The following is an 18,996-nucleotide window of genomic DNA, read 5'->3' on the forward strand; positions in this document are numbered from 1 at the left end:
CTTACTCTTTCCTTTTGTGACTAAATTCCTTGAGAAGCCATTGACAATCAGATCTTCCATTTCTTTTTCTTTCACTGTATTCTTACTTATAGTTTGACTTCCAGCCTCATTTTTCAGTTGAAACTTTTCTCTCCAAAGTTATTGATAATCTCTTTATTGCCAGATCTATGAACTTTCTTCAATCTTTATCCTTCTTGACCTATCTGTGGTCTTTGGCACAATTTCCTTTTCTGAATTTCCAGGTCTCACTTGTTAATCATGGTGATCCTCAGGGCTCTTTCATATACCCTCTTCTCTTTTTAACACTCAATATTTTTTTTTTGGTGCTCTCATCATCTCCTCTGGATGTAATTATCTTGTCTGTGCAAATGATTTTCTGTTCATTTTATCTAGCTCTTACCTCTTTCCTGAGCTCTAGTTTTAACATTTCCAATTGCCTATTAGACTTCTTGCACAGAATGTCTTAAAAGCATCTTAAAATTCAACATGTCCAAAATGGAACTCACCTTTTTTTCTCCCAAATCCTCTCTTGTTTTTAACTTCCTTATTACTCTTGAGGGTGCCATCATACTCCCAATCATTTAGAATTGCAACCTATATGCTATTTTTTAAAAAAAGTTTATTTATTTTTAATACATTTATGAATCATGTTGGGAGAGAAAAATCAGAACAAACAGGAAAAACCATGGGAGAGATTAAAAAAAAAAAAAAAGAAAAAAAAAGTGAATACAGCCTGTGTTGATTTACATTCATTCTCCTTAGTTCTTTTTCTGGATGTAGAGGGTATTTTCTGTCCAAAGTCTTTTGGGATTGCTTTGGATCATGGCACTGCTGAGAAAAACCAAGGCTTTCATAGTTGATCATCACTCATTTTTGCTGTTATTGTGTACAATGTATTCCTGGTTCTGCTTGTTTTATTCAGCATCAGTTCATGCAAACTAGATGTCATCCTTGACTCCTCACTTGCCATCTGCATCCCTATCTCCCCCCGACCTCCATACATACATAGATTATTGCAGTAACTTGATTGACCCTTCTATCTTGGCTTCTTTCTACTCCATTCCATCTTTCACATAGATACCAAAGTGATTGTCCTAAAGAGCAGGTCTGACCATGTCATTCCTCGACTCAAAAAACTCCAGAAGCTGCCTATTGCCTCCAGGACCAAATATAAAGTCCTGTTTTTAGCTTTTAAAGCCCTTCACAACTTGGCCCCTTAACCTTGTGTTTTAATCTCTCTCTCCTCCATGTACTCCATGAACCAGTGAACCAGTCTTTTTGCCATTTCTTAGAAACTTCATTTCTTGACTTTGTCTGTGCTTAATTTTCTCCTTTGCTTCTGCTTTCTGGATTCCCTGGTTTCCTTCACATCTCAGAAAAAAAAAAATCTGCCTTTTATTAGATGCCTTTTTACCTTTTACTTCTCTTTTTCCTCTGCTGAGGCCTTGCCCCTGATATTCCTCCATATCTCACCCTATATATTTTGCTTATATATAGTTTTTACATAGTGTTTCTTCCATTAGAGAGTGAGCTCTTTAAGGACAGATACAGTTTTTGCCTTTTTTTGTATCTCCAGTGCTTAGAAAACATTTTAGATGGTTGATTGACTTTAAATTGCTCAGGAGTTGTTACTTGACCACAGTTTCCCCTTCAAGTACTATGACCAAAACTTTGTATACCTAGTGTCGGAAGGGTCTGGGAAACCATCCAGAACAATTGTTATTTTTCAGATGAGAAAACAGGTCCAGAGAGGTGAAGGGACTTGGTTAAGATCACACAGGAAGTAATCAGTAAAAGCAGGATTTGAACCCAGGTGCTTAGATTCCAAAGCCTGTCAGTCATTCATTGTTCTTTTACTCTTAACAGGTTGGCTCTTGCTTTCTCCTATTTCTTGCTGTCTCATCATTATTAGTAAAACACTGGAACTTTACACCCCCTCCCCCATCATATATTATATATAAAAGATAAATTGAATAGCCTTTTTCTTTGTTTTTTTTTTTTAATCTAGTAAATTTACTATGAGTAATAGAATGTTTTAAAAAAAACTTTTAAAATTAGTTCTACTAGTAAAAATGTATAAGCACTATTAATAATAAGAATTAGCATTTATTTGACAGTTTAAGATTTGCCAAGTGCCTTATGGTTTAGTGGATAGAGTGCTGGCTCTGGAGTCAAGAGGACCTGAGACACTATTAGCCGTGACCTTGGGCAAGAGGAGAAAACCCCAAATGCAATCACGGAGGCTTAGATGTGATTGAAACGATTCAGTAACAACAGTTTATATGTTGTAATACTTGAATACATCTGTTGCTTTAATGTTTGCACTTTGTGTTATTTTGTTTAATGTTCATAGCATTTTAAAGTGGATGTTATCTCCATTTTATAGATTAGAAAACTGAGGCTGAGGAATATTAAGTTGTGTTATCTTGGTTCACACAGCTAGTAAGTGAGAAGGCTGATTTTTGATTTCATGTCTTCCTGACTTCCAGTCAAATCCACATTTCACTACATCACACAGTGTAATGGTAAAATCAGTTCATCAAAAAAGACTTTTATGGCTTTCTTGTAGCATCATGTGGTTAATATATAGTAATTGATATAACTAATTTTTTGACTTGAGTTATTATTTTCTAGAGCTAGAAGTGTATTCATTTACATTCAGTCTCCATAGTTCTGTATCTGGATGCAGATAGCATTTTCAATTTAAAGTTTATTGGGATTGCCTTGGATTCCTGAATTGCTGAGAAGAACCAAATCTTTCACAGTTGATCATTCTTGCTGTTATTATACATAATATGTTATTATTATACATAATGTTTATGTGTGCACATGTACATAAGTAATTATACATAATGTATTCCTGGTTCTGCTTGTTTCATTCAGCCTCAGTTCATGCAAATCTTTCCAAGCTTTTCTGAAATCAGCCAATTAGTCATTTTTCATAGAACAATAATATTTCATTACTTTCATATACCATAACTTATTCACTCATTCCCTAAATGATGGGCATCTACTTATTTTCCAATTCTTTGCCACCACAAAAAGAGCTGCTATAAACACTTTTGCACATGTAAGTCCTTTTCCCTCCTTTATGGTTTCCTTGGGATACCAATAATTGCAGCTATAATAGTTTTTGTGAAGGAAAAAATCTGTATCTATTAGGAAGTTTGGATTGGCTACACAGAGGTCAATGTAGTGACTAATGGAAAAAAATATTTTGGGGGAATTCACTTGGAATTTGAGAGTTAGGGCTCATGTAGTAGATAGAATATAGTCTATCTACTATGTTGTTTTGTTCCTTACTGACTCCCTTGGTTGTCGGGAGAATTTGGTAACACTCTCTCAGATCATAATTTGAAGAGACTGTGCTGAGAGAAGTAGGAGGAATGGATTAAAAAGAGTCTCAATGTACTATGCTATCTGAAACTATGGAACTCTGAATTCCTTTTTATTTGTGGGTCCAGACCAGTTAGTGTGGCAATTATTATGGAGTTCAGGGTTAGCAAGCCCTTGATTTCTTATTTTTTATAAAGAGGCTCAACTGAGGTTTGAAAGTGTTGCTTTAAATTTTTTAAAATGGTAAATTTGAAGTTTTTTTTACCTCAGAAAAATGTGATTGTTTTTAATTTCTGGTTGTACTTTTAGATCTTAGCTTGTGATTCTTTTTTTCCAATTTGCTCCTATTTCCTGATTCTTGGAGTTTGCCCTTTATTTTTCTTTTCTTGTAAATATGGCAATTTGTATGTGTTTCTCTTGCTTGATTGTTGCATTAAAGTGGTTTAGACAAAAAAAAAAAAAACAAAAACCTGCTTATATGTTTGCTTCAGTGCTATCTTGCTTATGTTTGAAAAGAAGGGACAAATGTTTCACTGTAATGGTAGGCAAATGTTTTATGAAAGATATTCACATATATATATCAGGAAATTTCCCCTTTTCCTATTTAGGGGCTTTCTTTTTACAAATGTGATTTCAATCAGTCAGTAAGTTTAAGTTCTTGCTATGTTTCAGGCACTGTGCTTGGCTTCAGGGATACAAATAATAAGAATGAAAAAATCAGTACTCTGAAGGAGCTTATGTTCTAATTGGTTGACTGCTTGTCATAGGGGAAGTTGCATTTTTGGTGTGATTGTCAGTTTATGACTAGAATGTTTTTCTCCTTTTGTATTAGGATGTCAGAGTTGATTGAAAAAGAAACTGAAGAATATCGTAAGGGAGATCCAGATCCATTTGATGATAGACATCCTGGTAAGATCTCTTTTTCCTGATTCTTGTGTCTTGATTGTTGAAATATAAGCAAGCTGCCAATGGAAATAAATGTTGTATATTATTAGATTGCCTTTCCCCAATTACTTCGATTAGTTCAGATCAAGTTCACATGTTGCCTGGTTTGTTTCTGAGGAAAATGGGAGTGTCTTTTGATTTTTGCAAAGTTTCTAGAAATCTTGAAACATGATAAAAATGAAGAGAGAAGAAAAATAGTAAATTCTGGGGGAAATAGAAGCATGTGTAATGCTTAATAGAAGCATATGTAACTCATTTAAGGTAGGATACCTTTTACACTCAAAAAGAATTTTGTTTGGAAACTTGAAGTGGATTTTGCTTAACCTGATTGGCTCATAAAAGGTTCACATTTGGTATAATATATATATATATATATATATATATATATATATATATATATATATATATATATATATATATATATGTGTAAGATATAAGTTCTAAGAACTTGTTTTTTGTTTTGATTTTTCCCTGAAAACCAAAAAATCTCTTCAGTGAATTTTCCCCCCACATTCTTTGTTTTTCCCCCATAAGCTATTATGCTTTTTAGATAATGGCATTATGAATGTTTTAGGGTTTGGTTAACTTTGGCAACAAAGCAACCATTTATTCTATAACAACATTAATTATAAACATTAAGTGCCTACTGTATGCTACACATGAGGTTGATACAAAGTTTAGATAAAATATTTTGTGACATCTGCTGTCATGGCATTTGTCTCAGAGTGTAAGATGTTACTATAATGTACAGTATTGTTACAGAAAAAGTCTAGCAGCATCCTTGGGATATAGTGTAAAGGCTGCTGGCCATGGAATTCAAGGAACAGTACTGAAACATGGGCCTGATTCTGCATAAGCCATTTAGTCTCCACAATTCCCACTGGACAACAACGAGAAGGCTAAACTAAATGATCTGTGATCATGTTCTTACAGCTCAAAATCCTAGGCATTTAGAGAGGCTTGCAAGAGAATGTTGAATAACGTAATCTAAGTTGTGGAGTTGGCGATAGATCCTATAAGAATGTGCATATCTCCCGACTCTTTAGATTCTAAAGCTCTCTCTGCTAGATTATACTGTTATAGTCATTTTGGTTTTTATTTTGGGCTAATTATAATCCACTATGGCACAGTGGATAGAGTTGCTAGACCTGAAGTTAGGAAGATTCATCTTCCTAAATTTAAATCTGGTCTCAGGTACATCAACCCTCATGAGGTACTTCCTAGCTGTGTGACCCTAGGAAATTAGTTTTATCCTATTTTTGCCTCAAATTCTTCATCTGTAAAATGAACTGGAGAAGGAAAATGGTAAGCCACTCTAGTATTTTTGCCAAGAAAACCTCAAATGGGTTCACAAATGATTGGACAGGACAGAAAAGACTTAACAGCAAATTGTAATGGAACTTCACAATAACACAACCTGCCTTAGTATGTTGCCAAATAATGGTAGCATTGGTCAAAGAATAGATAGGTTTCAATGACATTTCTACTAAAATTCTAGATTGTTTCCTGGAACAAAAACATTGAGATTTTATGCTTTCACAGTAATTCAGTCTGATGGTATAGATCCTGAAGTTTTATTAGTTATAGGGAACTTCATTGTTGTTTTTAGAGGCAGCTAGGTGGTACAGTGGTGGATGGATTGCTGGACTCAATAAGACTTGAGTTCAAATGTTGCCTTAAACAGTTATTAAATGGGTGACATTGGACAAGCTACTTAACTGCTCTTTGTTTCAGTTTCCTTACCTGTAAAGTAGAAATAATAATAATTCCTATCTTTCAGAGTTGTTGTGACAAAATGTGATAGTATTTGTAAAACACTTTGTAAACCTTAAAGGGCTATATATTGCTAACTATTGTTGTTATTGCTGTTTTTTCTCTTCCATTGACCAGTACTTAGAACTATTGACTATTACTTTTTATTATCATTTTCCTAAAAATCTTAGATTTGGGAGAAATTTAAATACTTGACTATAAGTCTGGTAAACAGAATTCTAGTTGAATTAACTCAGAAACATTTTAAAAGTGTCTACTATGTGCAAGTAATATCCTAGGGTTTGAAGATACAAAAAAAATGAGACTCTTTTCCTCAAGTAGCTTATATAATATTATATTGGAATTGGAAGGGATTTTACAGGTTATTTACTCTAGTTCCATCTCATTTAATTAAAAACTTTTTTTTCAATACATGTAAAAACAATTTTTAATTTTTTTTTTTAAATTGAGTTCTCAATTTTCTTACTCCCTATTCTTCTCATTGATAAGAAAAGCAATTTAATATAGGCTATCCATGTGCAATCATCCAAAACATTTTTTCATATTGGCTATTTTGTAACAGAAAACACAGACAAAAAAACCCTCAAGAAAAACAAAGTTTTAAAAAAAGTATGCTTTGATCTTCATTCAGACTGCCATCAATTCTTTCTCTGGAGAGGGCTAATTTTTTTCATCACAAGACCATTTGTTGTACAGTCTTGGATCATTGTGTTGCTGAAAATAGCTAAGTAATTCCCAGTTGATCATCATAAAATATTGCTGTTATTATTCTCTTAGTTCTATTCACTTCACTTTGCATCAGTTCCTATAAATCTTTCCATGATTTTCTGAAAGCATCCTATTGCTCATTTCTTATAGCATGGTATTCTATCACATCATATGCACCACAGCTGATTCATCTGTTCCCTGGTTGATAGGGTAGCCTCTCGATTTCTGATTCTTTGTCACCACAAAAAGATTTGCTCCAAATATTTTTGTACAGATAAGTCCTTTTCCCTTTTTTTTTTTTTTTTTTAATCTTTTGGGGATGCAGACTTAGTAGTTGTATTGCTTTATTAAAGGGCTATGCTTGATTTTATAGTCCTTTGTGCTGTATTGTTCTGTATTGTTCTTCAGAATGTTGGATCAGTTCATAACTTTACTAACAGTACTTTAAGGTTCAGATTTTTCCCATATCCTTTCCAGTATTTTATTTTCCCTTTTTTGTTATATTAACCAATATAATAGGTGAGAAATATGGTACCTCTGAGTTGTTTTAATTTGCATTTCTCTAAATCATTAGTGATTTAGACCATTTTTTCATATTAACTGTAGCTAGCTTTTATTTCTTCTTTTGAAAATTGCCTGTTCATATCCTTTGACTATTTTATAATAGCCTTTTATTTTTCATAATACATGATAAGATAGTTTTCAACATTCACCTTTATAAAACCTCGTGGTCCAAATTTTTTTCCTTCTATCTCTCCTCCCTACTCCTCTAGACAGCAAGTTATCCAATATAGGTTAAACATGTGCAATTCTTCTAAACATATTTCCACATTTGTCATGCTGCATGAGGAAAGTGAGATCAAAAGAGAAAAAAAATGTGAAAGAAAAAAACAAGCAAACAAACAATAACAACAATAAAAAAGGTGAAAATACTATGCTTTTATCCACATTCATTCTCCATTGTTCTCTCTCTGGATATAGATGGTTCTTTCCATCACTAGTCTATTTATTCTTTAACTATTTATCAATTGGGGAATGACTTGTATTCTTATAAATTTGATTCAGTTATCCTTATATTTGAAAAATTAGGCCTTTATTAGAGAAACTTTCTATAAACTATTTTTTTATCAGTTACTCTCTAAACATGGTTCTGACTCTGCATAAATCACTTTATCTCCACAACCCCCCCCACTAAACAGACATGAGAAGGCTAAAATGAGTGATCTGTGATTAGGTCCTTATAGTTCAAAAATCCTAAACGTTTATAGGCTTGCAAAAGAATGTTTTTCCCTCCTGTTTATTCTTTTTTCTCTCCTTTCACTGTGTCCCTCCTAAAAAGCGTTTTGCTTCCGACTACTACCTTTCCTTCCCATTTTGCTCTTTCTTCTTTCCGCCTTCCTCCTCCTATTTGCTTTCCTTCCTACTTCCTTGTATAGTGAGCTAAATTTCTGTACCCATCTGAGTGTGTATGCCATTCCCCATTTTGAGACAATTCGGCTAAGAGTGAAGCTCAACTGTTGTCCATCACATCCTAAAACCACCTTCCCCAACACTGTAAAAGCTCTTTTGCTCTTTTTATGGAGAATTTATCCCATTCTAATTTCTCCCTTCCCTCTTTTCCCAGTGCATCCTTTTTTTCCTCTTAATTTAACTTAATTTTTTTTTAGATATTATCCCATATTTGATATCAGAGTTCATAGGATTTTTAGTTATCCTTTTCCCATGTAAAAATATAAACAGTTTATCTTATTGAATCCCTTATATTTTCTCTTTCATGTTACCTTTTTTATACATTCCTTGAGTCTTGACTTGAAAGTCAAGTTTCCTACTTGGTCTTTTTATCAGGAATACTTTAAAATCCTTTATTTCATTAAATATATCTCCCTCCTTTTCCCCATTCTCCCCTTTACCCCCACTTCCCCACCCCAAAGGATTATATTGAGGTTTTTTGGGTATTTAATTCTTGGTTGTAATCCTATCTCCTTTCCCTTCGAGAATATTATATTTTAAGTCCTCCAATTCTTTAATGCAGAAGCTGCTAAATCTTGTGTTATCCCCAACTGTAGCACCACAACATTTGAATTGTTCTTTCTGGCTAGTTGCAATGTTTTTTCTGTAACTTGAGAGTTCTGGATTTTGTCTGTCATATTCCAAGGGTTTTCATTTTGATGTCTTTTTAAGGAAGTGATTTTTTAAATCATTTAATTCTTAAATGATTTCTTTTAGATCTGTTTTCCAGGTTATTTTTCCAATGAGATACTTCCTATTATCTTTTTTTGATTTTGATTTTGTTTGATTGTTTCTTGATATATTGTAATTCATAAGGAATGATTTTGTTTAGTGAGATTTAGTGTCTCCATTTCCATTTGTACATTTCTAGTTTTCAGGGATTTGTTTTCTTCCAAAGTAAATTTTTTCCATCTTTTTTGATTGGTTAAAATGTGCTTTTTAAGGATTTTGTTCTCGAGTGAATTTTTATGGTGTTTTAGTATTTAGCTTATTAATTTTGGAAAGTGCTCTTTTCTTGAGTATTTTTCGTGTCTCCTTTTCCAAGCTGTTGACTCTTTGTTGCTTTTTGCCATGACTGTCATTTGTTTTCTTCATTTTTCCAGTGAGGGTCTTATTATTTGATTTTGAAGAGCTCTTTATAAAGCACTTTCAGGAATTCTTTTTGGGCTTGAGACCAATTCCCATTTTTCTTTGAAGCTTTGTGTGTAGCTGTTTTGATTTTGTTGTCTTCCGAGTTTGTGTCTTCATCTTCTTTGCCACTAGAGTAACACTTATTACCAGCAGGTTCTTCTTTTTTTTTTTTTTTTTTTTTGGACTTGCTTATTTTCCCAGCTTAGTTTTTGACTTATAATTTATGTTAAAATTGGACACTGCTCCTGCGATGGAGGGGTACTGTCCCAAATTTCAGGTAAGTTTTCAATTCTTCCAAGGTGGTATGATCTAAGGGGAGGTGTAATCACTCTTTTTCTGCCCTATAATCTAGATTGTAAGTGGCCACAAGTATTCTCTTCCACTTTGCAACTGTGACTAGGATCTCCCACTTCCCTGTGACCATATGCTTTAGTGTATTAGTGCTCATCCTCATCCTGGGACTGCTACTTGTAACTCTTTGGAAATGTGCTAGGATCCTGTACTCAATGTTAGTGAAGGGTCTCTCACAGTCTCCTGACCAGTTGCTTGATTCCCTTATCATTTGTGGGTTGAGAGCTCTGGAAATCACCACATCTATGCCATCGTCCCCCCAGTTTGCTGCTAGCTTGTACAGCCAGCATCAGTTGCATTTTACTTTCACCCCAATGAGGCAGATCTTTTCTGCCTATCTTCTAAGTTGTCTTGGATTGGAAAATAGTTTTCCTCATCCTTTTGTTTGTTCTCTTGTTCTAGAATTTGTTTTGAAGGATTAAAGTTGTTTGGAGGGGAATTTGGGAGAGCTAAGGTGAGGCCCTGCTTTTATTCTGCCATTTTGGCTCTGCCCCTGATTCTTCTGTTATTTCTGTTGATGAGGAAGGAGGAAAGAAAGTTAGAAAGTCTCCATCTCATTTTTAAAGAGAAACTGAAAAAAGGGAGAGGCAGCTAGTAGACAGCACCAGCTCTGGAGTCAGGAGCACCCACCATTTACTAGAATAAATCTAGCTTCAGACATTTACTAGTTATATGACCCTCAGCAAGTAATTTGATCTCAATTGTCCCCCTTTCTCTCTGCCCCGCCCTCCCCCCCCCAAAAAAAAAAAAAGAAAGAAAGAAACCAAGGTATGTAGAAATTTTGACTTGTTCTATGTCATACAAGTAATAAATGGATAAGGCCAGGATTTGAAACCAGGTTCTGATGATTCTGACTTTAGATTGGGACCTCTTTCCATTGTTTTATACCCTCCTTTTTTTTTTTTTAAAATAAATTGAAATTTGGAGTATTTGTGAATAATAAGAATAAAGATGCAAACTATGAGAGAGAAAAAATTTTCTTAACCATTTGATTTTTTGGCATCTTTGACATTGTTAGTTTTGTTCTCAAATACAAGTATATTGATTAGACATTTTGAAATGGGAATACCCAAAAGATTCATATTAGACTATTTGTCATACTTTGACTAGTTTTCTATGTAACTTTTCAGAAATGAAAATACATTTAGTTGATATCATATAAATTCAGTAAATGCCTCAGAGTATGATGAGATATGATTAAAATAAGAATCATTAAAATAGGGGAATTATGGAAGAAATTTTGAATAGGAAATAGATATCAGAAGAAAATGGGAAGATATGAGAATGGAAAGGGTAGAATATTTTTTCTTTTAAAATTAGTCATTCTGTTAATTCTGTTAATAGTAATAACATGAAAGTTTAGTTTTTTTAATTTGTAAAAATTGAGTCATAGATTAAATGATCTCAAAGGTTTTTTCATTTAAAAATATTTTGTTTTTGATTTTTATTTTCTCTAGTACACCTTTGTGACTTCCATTTATAATCAGTAGCAAAACTTTATTCTTTGTAGCTTTTAATCTTTTTTTTTTTTTTAAGTAAGCCAAAACTATCAGTGAGGTTTTGTCATGTTGAGTCTTAAAAGGAAACTAAAATGATGGCCTTTATTGAATTAAAATTTAATAAATTAATAGTGATTATTAACATGAAAAAAATCCCACCTTTCTTTTAATCTTGATTTGGGCATATTTGGGGGAAATTAGATGGCATAGTGGGATAGAACACTGGGTCTGGAGTCAGGAAGATATGAGTTCAAATTCAATCTCAGACATTCACTGTATACCCTGGGCAAGTTACAACTTCTGTTTGCCTCTGTTTCCTTGTCAGGAAAATGGAGATAATAATAGCACATACCTCTCAGATTAGTTGTGAAGATCAAATGAGATAACATTTGTAAAATGTGTAATACAGTGCCTGATGTACATTAAAAATAGTATGAATATTATTATTATTATACATACTCTAAATCAACAGCTTGCTCTTCTTTTTTATCCATACTCAAGAGTGTAGATAAGAAATTAATATGTCATTGACTGTTATCTCTCTAGAACAGGGGTAACCAATTAGCTGGTGATTTTTTTGGAAAATATTTTTGCTAGTGGAAGGAGATGTTACTACTCTCTTACTGCTTTTTTTTCCCCTCACTGAGCAAGGATTGTCATAAAATTAGCCTCTTCTTCCAGTTGTACATTTTGTACCCCTCCAAAAGTCTCTTTAACCCTGTTTTAACCTAGTATTTGGCTGGAGGATTTAGATAATTTTTTTTGAAGTCCTATAATACAGCCTCTTCAACTCTATTTTTCGTTAGACCAGAATTCATAAGATCATAGATTTAGAACTGCAATGGAATCCTGAGCAAGACCTTGTCCAACTTTCTTATCTTACAGTTGAAAAAACCAGAGACCCAGAGAAGTTATGTGGCTTGCCCAGAGTCACACAGGTTAAATAAAGTGACATTTGAATTCAGATTCTCTGATTCCACATTTAGTACTGGAAAAATAACATGATGCACTTCTCTCTCTCTCTCTCTCTCTCTCTCTCTCTCTCTCTCTCTCTCTCTCACTTCTTCTTTCTGCTTCCTTTCTTTCTTGAAGTCTCAGCTAAAATTTCACCTTCTATAGGAAACCTTTCCTGATTCTCCTTAATCTATTTTCTTTCCTCTTTTAGTCATCTCCACTTTATCATGTATCTATCCAGTTTGAACATAATTGTTTGCATGTTGTGTTCCCTGTTGGATTGTGAGCTTGAGAGCAATGATTGTATTTTGCTTTTGTACTCCCATTGCTTGGAATAGGGCCTGGCAATGTGACCCTAATAAATTTTTATTGAATTGATTGACTATGAATTACTTCTGAAATCCAGTCAGATGTTTTTTTAAATTTTCTGTTCTAATCCCCCTCTGTTTCCCTCCCCCTACTTTCCTTTTAAAAAAAAAATTATCACTATTCTTCGTCTCCATCCAAGTTTCTGACTTTGTAGAAGTAAATGGAATGGCTAATTCAAACTTTTGTTACCCCCTTTTGTTTTGGCAGGGCGAGCTGATCCAGAATGTATGTTGGGCCACCTATTGAGAATACTCTTCAAGAATGATGATTTCATGAATGCAGTAGGTTTGCTTTTTATTTCTTCTTTATATTATAGTCAACAAATGTTATAATTTTATTATCTTTTGCAATTAATTTACTTTATCTTAGTGACTTAGGTTGTACCAAATGGGAATTAGAGGGGATGTATTTGTTTTATACAGTGTTAGTTTATTTGGAAGAAAAATATTAAATGAGTTTCCCTGGTGGTAAATTTATATTAGTTTTTTGTTTTTCGCTAAGGTATTTTCTTATTCGTCTTTAAATTTATTCAGCTTCAGGGTGATCTATGAGACACATCCCAAGATTCTTTTTTAGTTCAACAAGATGTTTAATTTAAGCATGTGGGTATCTACATCACTTCTCTCTTCCTGAGATTAAGGTAAAAGAATAATGGAGGAAGTGTGGCTCATTGTATTTGTTTTTTAAGAGTCAACATGTTTTTGTAAAAGCATTGACCTGAAAAGTGTCAAAGGATATCTTTTTTTTTTTTCCTGAATAGGAAAACTTACCCATGTTTTCAACATTTATTTATTTATTTATTTTTGCCCTGTGGTGTGTCTTGTGAATTGGAATTATGCTATACTGTAAAACAAGAAGTTTTACTCATTCTATCCTTTTTGTAAATCTGTTTATATAAACTTATTTAGAATTCAAAGACCCTGGTTGTTGTTGTTGATTAATCATTGCCAAGGATCTCTTGACACTAGCTTCTAGTGTCTTCTAGCACTTGTATATGACATTTGTGATAACTGAGTGGGGAATTTCTCTTTTACATGATTGGCCCATTTCTCTTCCATGTTCTTTACTTCCATAGTTGCTTAGTTGACATTTTAAAAATTATCTTTCGTCATGTAATTTTTTATCTTTATAAGTATTTCATGTTATTATATTTTGAGGACACTGTTGTAAAAGATGTGTGTTCTCAGCTAACTTATTTAATGCTGTATACCTGAATGCAACCTTTAGTAACTGAAAGGTTAGATTTTGATTGAAAGTGTTCTTTCATAATTTTTTGATGGAGTTTATTACAACTGCCTTAATTTGCCTAGATTGAATTTCTAACTAATATTATTCCTTTGTTTCTATTAACAGTTGGTGAATGCATATGTGATGACAAGTAGAGAGCCTCCTTTGAACACTGCTGCTTGTAGACTCTTGTTAGATATCATGCCTGGGCTGGAAACTGCTGTTGTCTTTCAAGAAAAGGTACCTAATTTAAAGAAGGGTGTATAACTTGGGAATTTCTAAAATTCGATACCACTATGTTCTTTATAATGTACACAGATTTTGCTTAACAAAATCTGTTGCTTTAATGTTTTTAGACATCTTTTTTCAAAAACTTATAAATTTAATCTTCAAAAGTCTACTTGTGCAAACAAGACAATTTTTGGGGAGAAGGGGCAAGGCAATTGGTATTACATGATTTGCTCAGGGGGTCTCAACATAGCTGGTAAGGGTAAAGTGTTTGAGGCTGAATTTGAACTCAGGTCCTTCTGACTCCAGGACCAATGCTCTATCTACTGTGCCACTTAGTTGCCTCAAGAAAAATTTTGCAGTCAACTAAACTTGTTAGTTTGTTTTTAGGGGGAAAAAAAGTATATTGAATATAATATCATAGTGTCATCCTATTATTTATCTAATTAATTTTGAAAATTTTTTTCTGTATAGTTTTTTTCCAGAATTTGTTAAGTTTTGCAATGTGCTGTACAAATATTATTTCATTCTATTTTCACAACACCCCTGAGAGTTAAGCCCTTATAATCTTGTTATTCACATTTTACATATGTGGAAACTGAGGTAGACCAGATTATGATTTGCCCAGGGTCACACTGCTAGTGTGCATGAGTGCCAGTGTCTTCCTATTATAGGTTCAGTGCTCTAACTTAGTATTTTTTAATGTTTTTTTTTTTTTCCTTCATATAAGCTTCCCCATAATTCTTTGTGTTTTTCACTATTTTCATTTCTTATATATGACACATTAATGTTCCTTTATTATTTATTATAGCTTAAGCCACTTAAATCACATGGTTCTTAGTCATATGCTTCTTGCTAGATTTTTGCTATTACAAATGATATGAGGAATATTTTTATACAATTTTTTTTCTATCAGTAATATCTATAGGGTATAGTCCTAGTAGTGGGATTATTGGATCAAAGAGTGTGAAAAATTTTGTAGTGCTTATATTACATGTTGCTTTCCAAATGGATTGCACCAATGGGGAAGTTCATAATCAGTATAATATGTCTGTTTTTATAAGACCCTGCCAGGATTACATTTTATCATTTTGACTATCTAATATAATCTGAATGTGGTATCTGAGTTGTTTTAATTTTTATTCTTCTGACTCGTAAAGAATTTGAACACTTTTTATGAAGTTTTAAAATTATATATGTTATTGATAATTTGTGGAATTTGTAATTATTTTGAGGATTGTCTATTCTTATCATTTGTGTAGTTGTGTAGTTATCTGTTGGAGAAAGAATTATATTCATCAATTTCTGTTGTTTTCTTATGGATTTTAGCTCTCATGGAGTAAGCTATGCTCTTTCCAAATCTAGTTCAGCTCATGACTCCCTGAATTCCTTTTGGACCCTCACTTTTATGTTCACCCCTTTTCAGTTCCTTTTTAGTTATTAATCTTCCTCTGTTAGGATAAAAACTTCTTGAAGGCAAGGACTATATTTTTGCTTATATTTATATTCCCAGACTTAATACAGTGCCTGATATATAGTAACTACTTAATAAATAGCATGTTTGTCTGTCTATCAATCATTACAAACATCCTAATGATAGTCTTTGGTCAGAGTAGACAGATAATTTATCCTAAATATTCAGCTATTATTATCTTATTAAAAGCAAGATTTAAATTTGGGTCAGATGAAGCAATCTGAAAATCTCAGTAGTAGACCTAAGTTAGATGAATATATTGACAGTAGGCTTTCAAATAGACTAAATGACACTAAAGTGTCTTAGGAAACATTTTACCTCTTGGTCAAATGGGGATAGCAGTCAAATATAATCCCAATTTGAATGATAAACTTGTCTCTAAAATCTTCTGATGAAGTGTGGTTGGAGTATCACCTCATAAAAACCAATTTAAAGAAAGCTTGGCAAGAGATTCAGCTAAGCAAAATCATCCTGAAAGCATTTAAAAGTGAAACCGGAAAGATGACAATACATTAATTAAAAAGATCTGCAAAGATTTTTTTTTATAACACTTCTCCATCAAGGGAGTAATTATACTTGGGACTTGAACATCCATATCTCCAGATGTGCTTATAGAAGATGTAGAAAGTAGCACTGAAGAGAATAAAGATGGGATAAAGCAACTGCTGGAGACTGTATGATCATGAGGACGTTGAAAGATTGATTCTTACAGTATTTGAAGAGGGAAAGATACAAAAGGCATAGGAAAAATTTCTGTCTTCAGTATCCCCGAAAAAAGGTGACTAAGAAAATCTACTTTCCCATCCATACAAACCTTTTCTTTTTTCTTTCTTATTTTTGGAGGGAGGGAGCTGAGGCAATTGGGGTTAAGTGACTTGCCCAGCGGCACACAGCTAGGGAGTGTTAAGTGTCTTGAGACCAGATTTGAACTCAGATCCTCCTGACTTCAGGGCTGGTGCTCTATCCACTGCGCCACCTAGCTGTCTCATACAAACCTTTTATAAGAATAATCTACATATGCTTTTAAGGCATACTTGGTGAGGATATTAGCAGAGAACAAATAAGCTTTTGTAAGTGAAACTCCATATTAGACCACATATTTACCATCAAACAGTTGATTGAAAGATGTGACAAAAGCAAGAATCCATTGTATTTATTGATTGTTGACTAAAAAGCATTTGATTTAATAGAGCAAAATACCAACTTAGACTCTTCCAAATAAGATGCCCCTCCTGCTTACCTCAAAATTAAGCAAGTTTCTTTGTAGGTGAATTCATCTCTGTTAAAAACAAGTGCAAGAAAAAGCTCGCATTTTTGTGTTTTGCTTTTGTAATGGAAATTTTGAGCACAAAGTGTAAGTCATAGAAGTATTCCTTTTAGATAAGGTCCTCCATTCTTTCTTTTTTTCTTTTTTTAATTATTATAGCTTTTTATTTACAAGATATATGCATGGGTAATTTTTCAGCATTGACAATTGCAAAACCTTTCGTTCCAATTTTTCCTCTCCTTCCCTCCCCTCCTCCCAGATGGCAGATAGACCAATACGTGTTAAATATGTTAAAGTATATGTTAAATACAATATATGTATACATATCCATATATTTATTTTGCTGCACAAGAAGAATTGGACTTTGAAATAGGTCCTCCATTATTCTTAATAGATTTTGCTGGTTGTGCTATTTTATATTAAATTTTGAAACACTGCAGCAGAATCTTCTAGATCAGATTCACAACCCCTTAAAAGAGTTTAACCTGATCACTCACAGAGGAAAAAAACAACAACAAATAAATGAAGTGTTCCTAGAGTCTAGATTATGATTTAGATTTAGACAGTCTAAAGAGCTCATGCATTTTCATCAACTACTACTGAGTTGGGCCAAGATCTAAACTAGTAGAGAGTATTGCATTGGATTATCCTATTAGAGTCTTAAAAAGAACTTTGTGGTTTCCCAAGCTTCTCCTTGGAACAAAGGGCTACCTGTTTAATTGTTTCATTGATAACTTTTGCTTTTACAATGCCCTAATTTTCAAATCTATCTCTCTTCCTTCCCCTGCTTGGTGAACCATCCATTGTGGGGAAAAAGGGAAAGGGGAAAATGAAAGGATAACCATGTGGCAGTGAAGACTTAATTGAGACTGAATAACATGATTTGGAGATGATTTGGTAGAGTAGAAAGAGCAATGAATTTATTCTGAAGAGAACTGGGCTTGAAGCCCACCTGGTTGTTTGATTATGGAAAAATCCCTTAGAAACTTCAGTTTCCTCATTTATAAAATAGGGATGATAATATCATTAGTACCTACCATACAAACTTACTGTGAATATTAAAGGAGCTAATTATGTAAAGTGCTTGGCACATTAGATTTTCTTTCTTTTTTTCTGGTCCAGATCTCTGATTTCACTGATGTTAAGAACTTGTGTTATGCAGATTCATTTCATTAATGCAGATCATCAACTTGCCTGTAATTTACATATAGTCATAGATAGTCAAAAGTCATGAACTTTTAAGTGACTTGCTTGTAAAGACATAGTTTGTGTTCGGGGCTGGATTTAAACTCAGGTCTTTCTGTTATCCACTGTGTCATGCTGCTTGTCAAATATTAGAGGATTATCTATGTGTCAGCTTTTGTTGTTACTTAGTGAGCCTAACCACATGCCAATATGGCTTTCCTCAGTAGTCTTAAGTCTGAGAATAGGAGCAAACACAGTTGATTTTCATGACCAGAGTTAAAGATTGTGGAAATATAAGTGGCAGAAAAACAAGGGAGTGAAGGATTTAGGGATGGAGAGTATGTAGCTGAACCAAGAGTGGGACCAAAGGAAGGGTAACTAATGGGATGGAGAATCTTGAAGTTATAATGAAGACAGTGTGAAGTTTAGGGAAAGTGGAACAGGGTAAAAGATGGAAAGAGAGGTGCTTCTTTATCTAAGTTGGGAATTCAGGTTTTAAGATTATGTAAGTGGCACAGTTATTAATGATGCTGAGTAGAATGTAAACTTCTTGAGGACAGAGGTAGTTTTCATTTTGGTCTTTGACCAAAGACATCTAATACAGTGTCTGACACATATTCAGTGCTTTTATCAGTACTCATTGAATTGAATTTAAGGTAATTCCATTTCTGTAGATAAGTGGAGATGGAATAAAGATTTTCCTTGAGAGTTGGGTATAATGAACTGGCAGGCTAAGAGTGTTCAAAGGAAAATCACTATATTTTGATGTCCTTAGGTATGATGTCAGGTGTAGCAAGGAGCTCCCTTAGAAAGGAAAGTTGTAAGCGCTCTAGAGATCAGTAGATTATAGTACCAAAGATGTGGACTGCCTGATAAAATTCTCCATGAAGTCAGTCTCAAAAGAGAAGAGGTTTCATAGTAGTGGCAGAAGTTGGGTCTAGAAGTGATGGTGGTTTGCAAGGAATTTGAATACTGATCCATTATTCAATTTGATCTTCTAGAGAATGTCAGGTTATGAGTGTCAGAATAGAAGAGAGAGA

General features: G+C 33.5%; 1 protein-coding gene across 4 annotated transcripts in view; it reads left to right on the forward strand.

The window, feature by feature from the left end:
- Positions 1–18,996, forward strand: part of DCAF1 (DDB1 and CUL4 associated factor 1) — a 111,831-nt gene that overhangs the window by 45,252 nt on the left and 47,583 nt on the right. For all 4 annotated transcript variants that reach the window (XR_007951941.1, XM_051985682.1, XM_051985701.1 and 1 more), the window contains exons 3-5: positions 4,169–4,245; positions 12,783–12,856; positions 13,929–14,042. Coding sequence is in view for 3 of the 4 variants with exons in the window: in XM_051985682.1 (XP_051841642.1) it covers positions 4,169–4,245; positions 12,783–12,856; positions 13,929–14,042 (265 nt within the window). In the remaining variant the exon portion in view is untranslated. The remainder of the gene's footprint in view (positions 1–4,168; positions 4,246–12,782; positions 12,857–13,928; positions 14,043–18,996) is intronic.

Source organism: Antechinus flavipes, chromosome 1, assembly GCF_016432865.1.
Source record: "Antechinus flavipes isolate AdamAnt ecotype Samford, QLD, Australia chromosome 1, AdamAnt_v2, whole genome shotgun sequence".
NCBI classification, from domain to species: domain Eukaryota; kingdom Metazoa; phylum Chordata; class Mammalia; order Dasyuromorphia; family Dasyuridae; genus Antechinus; species Antechinus flavipes.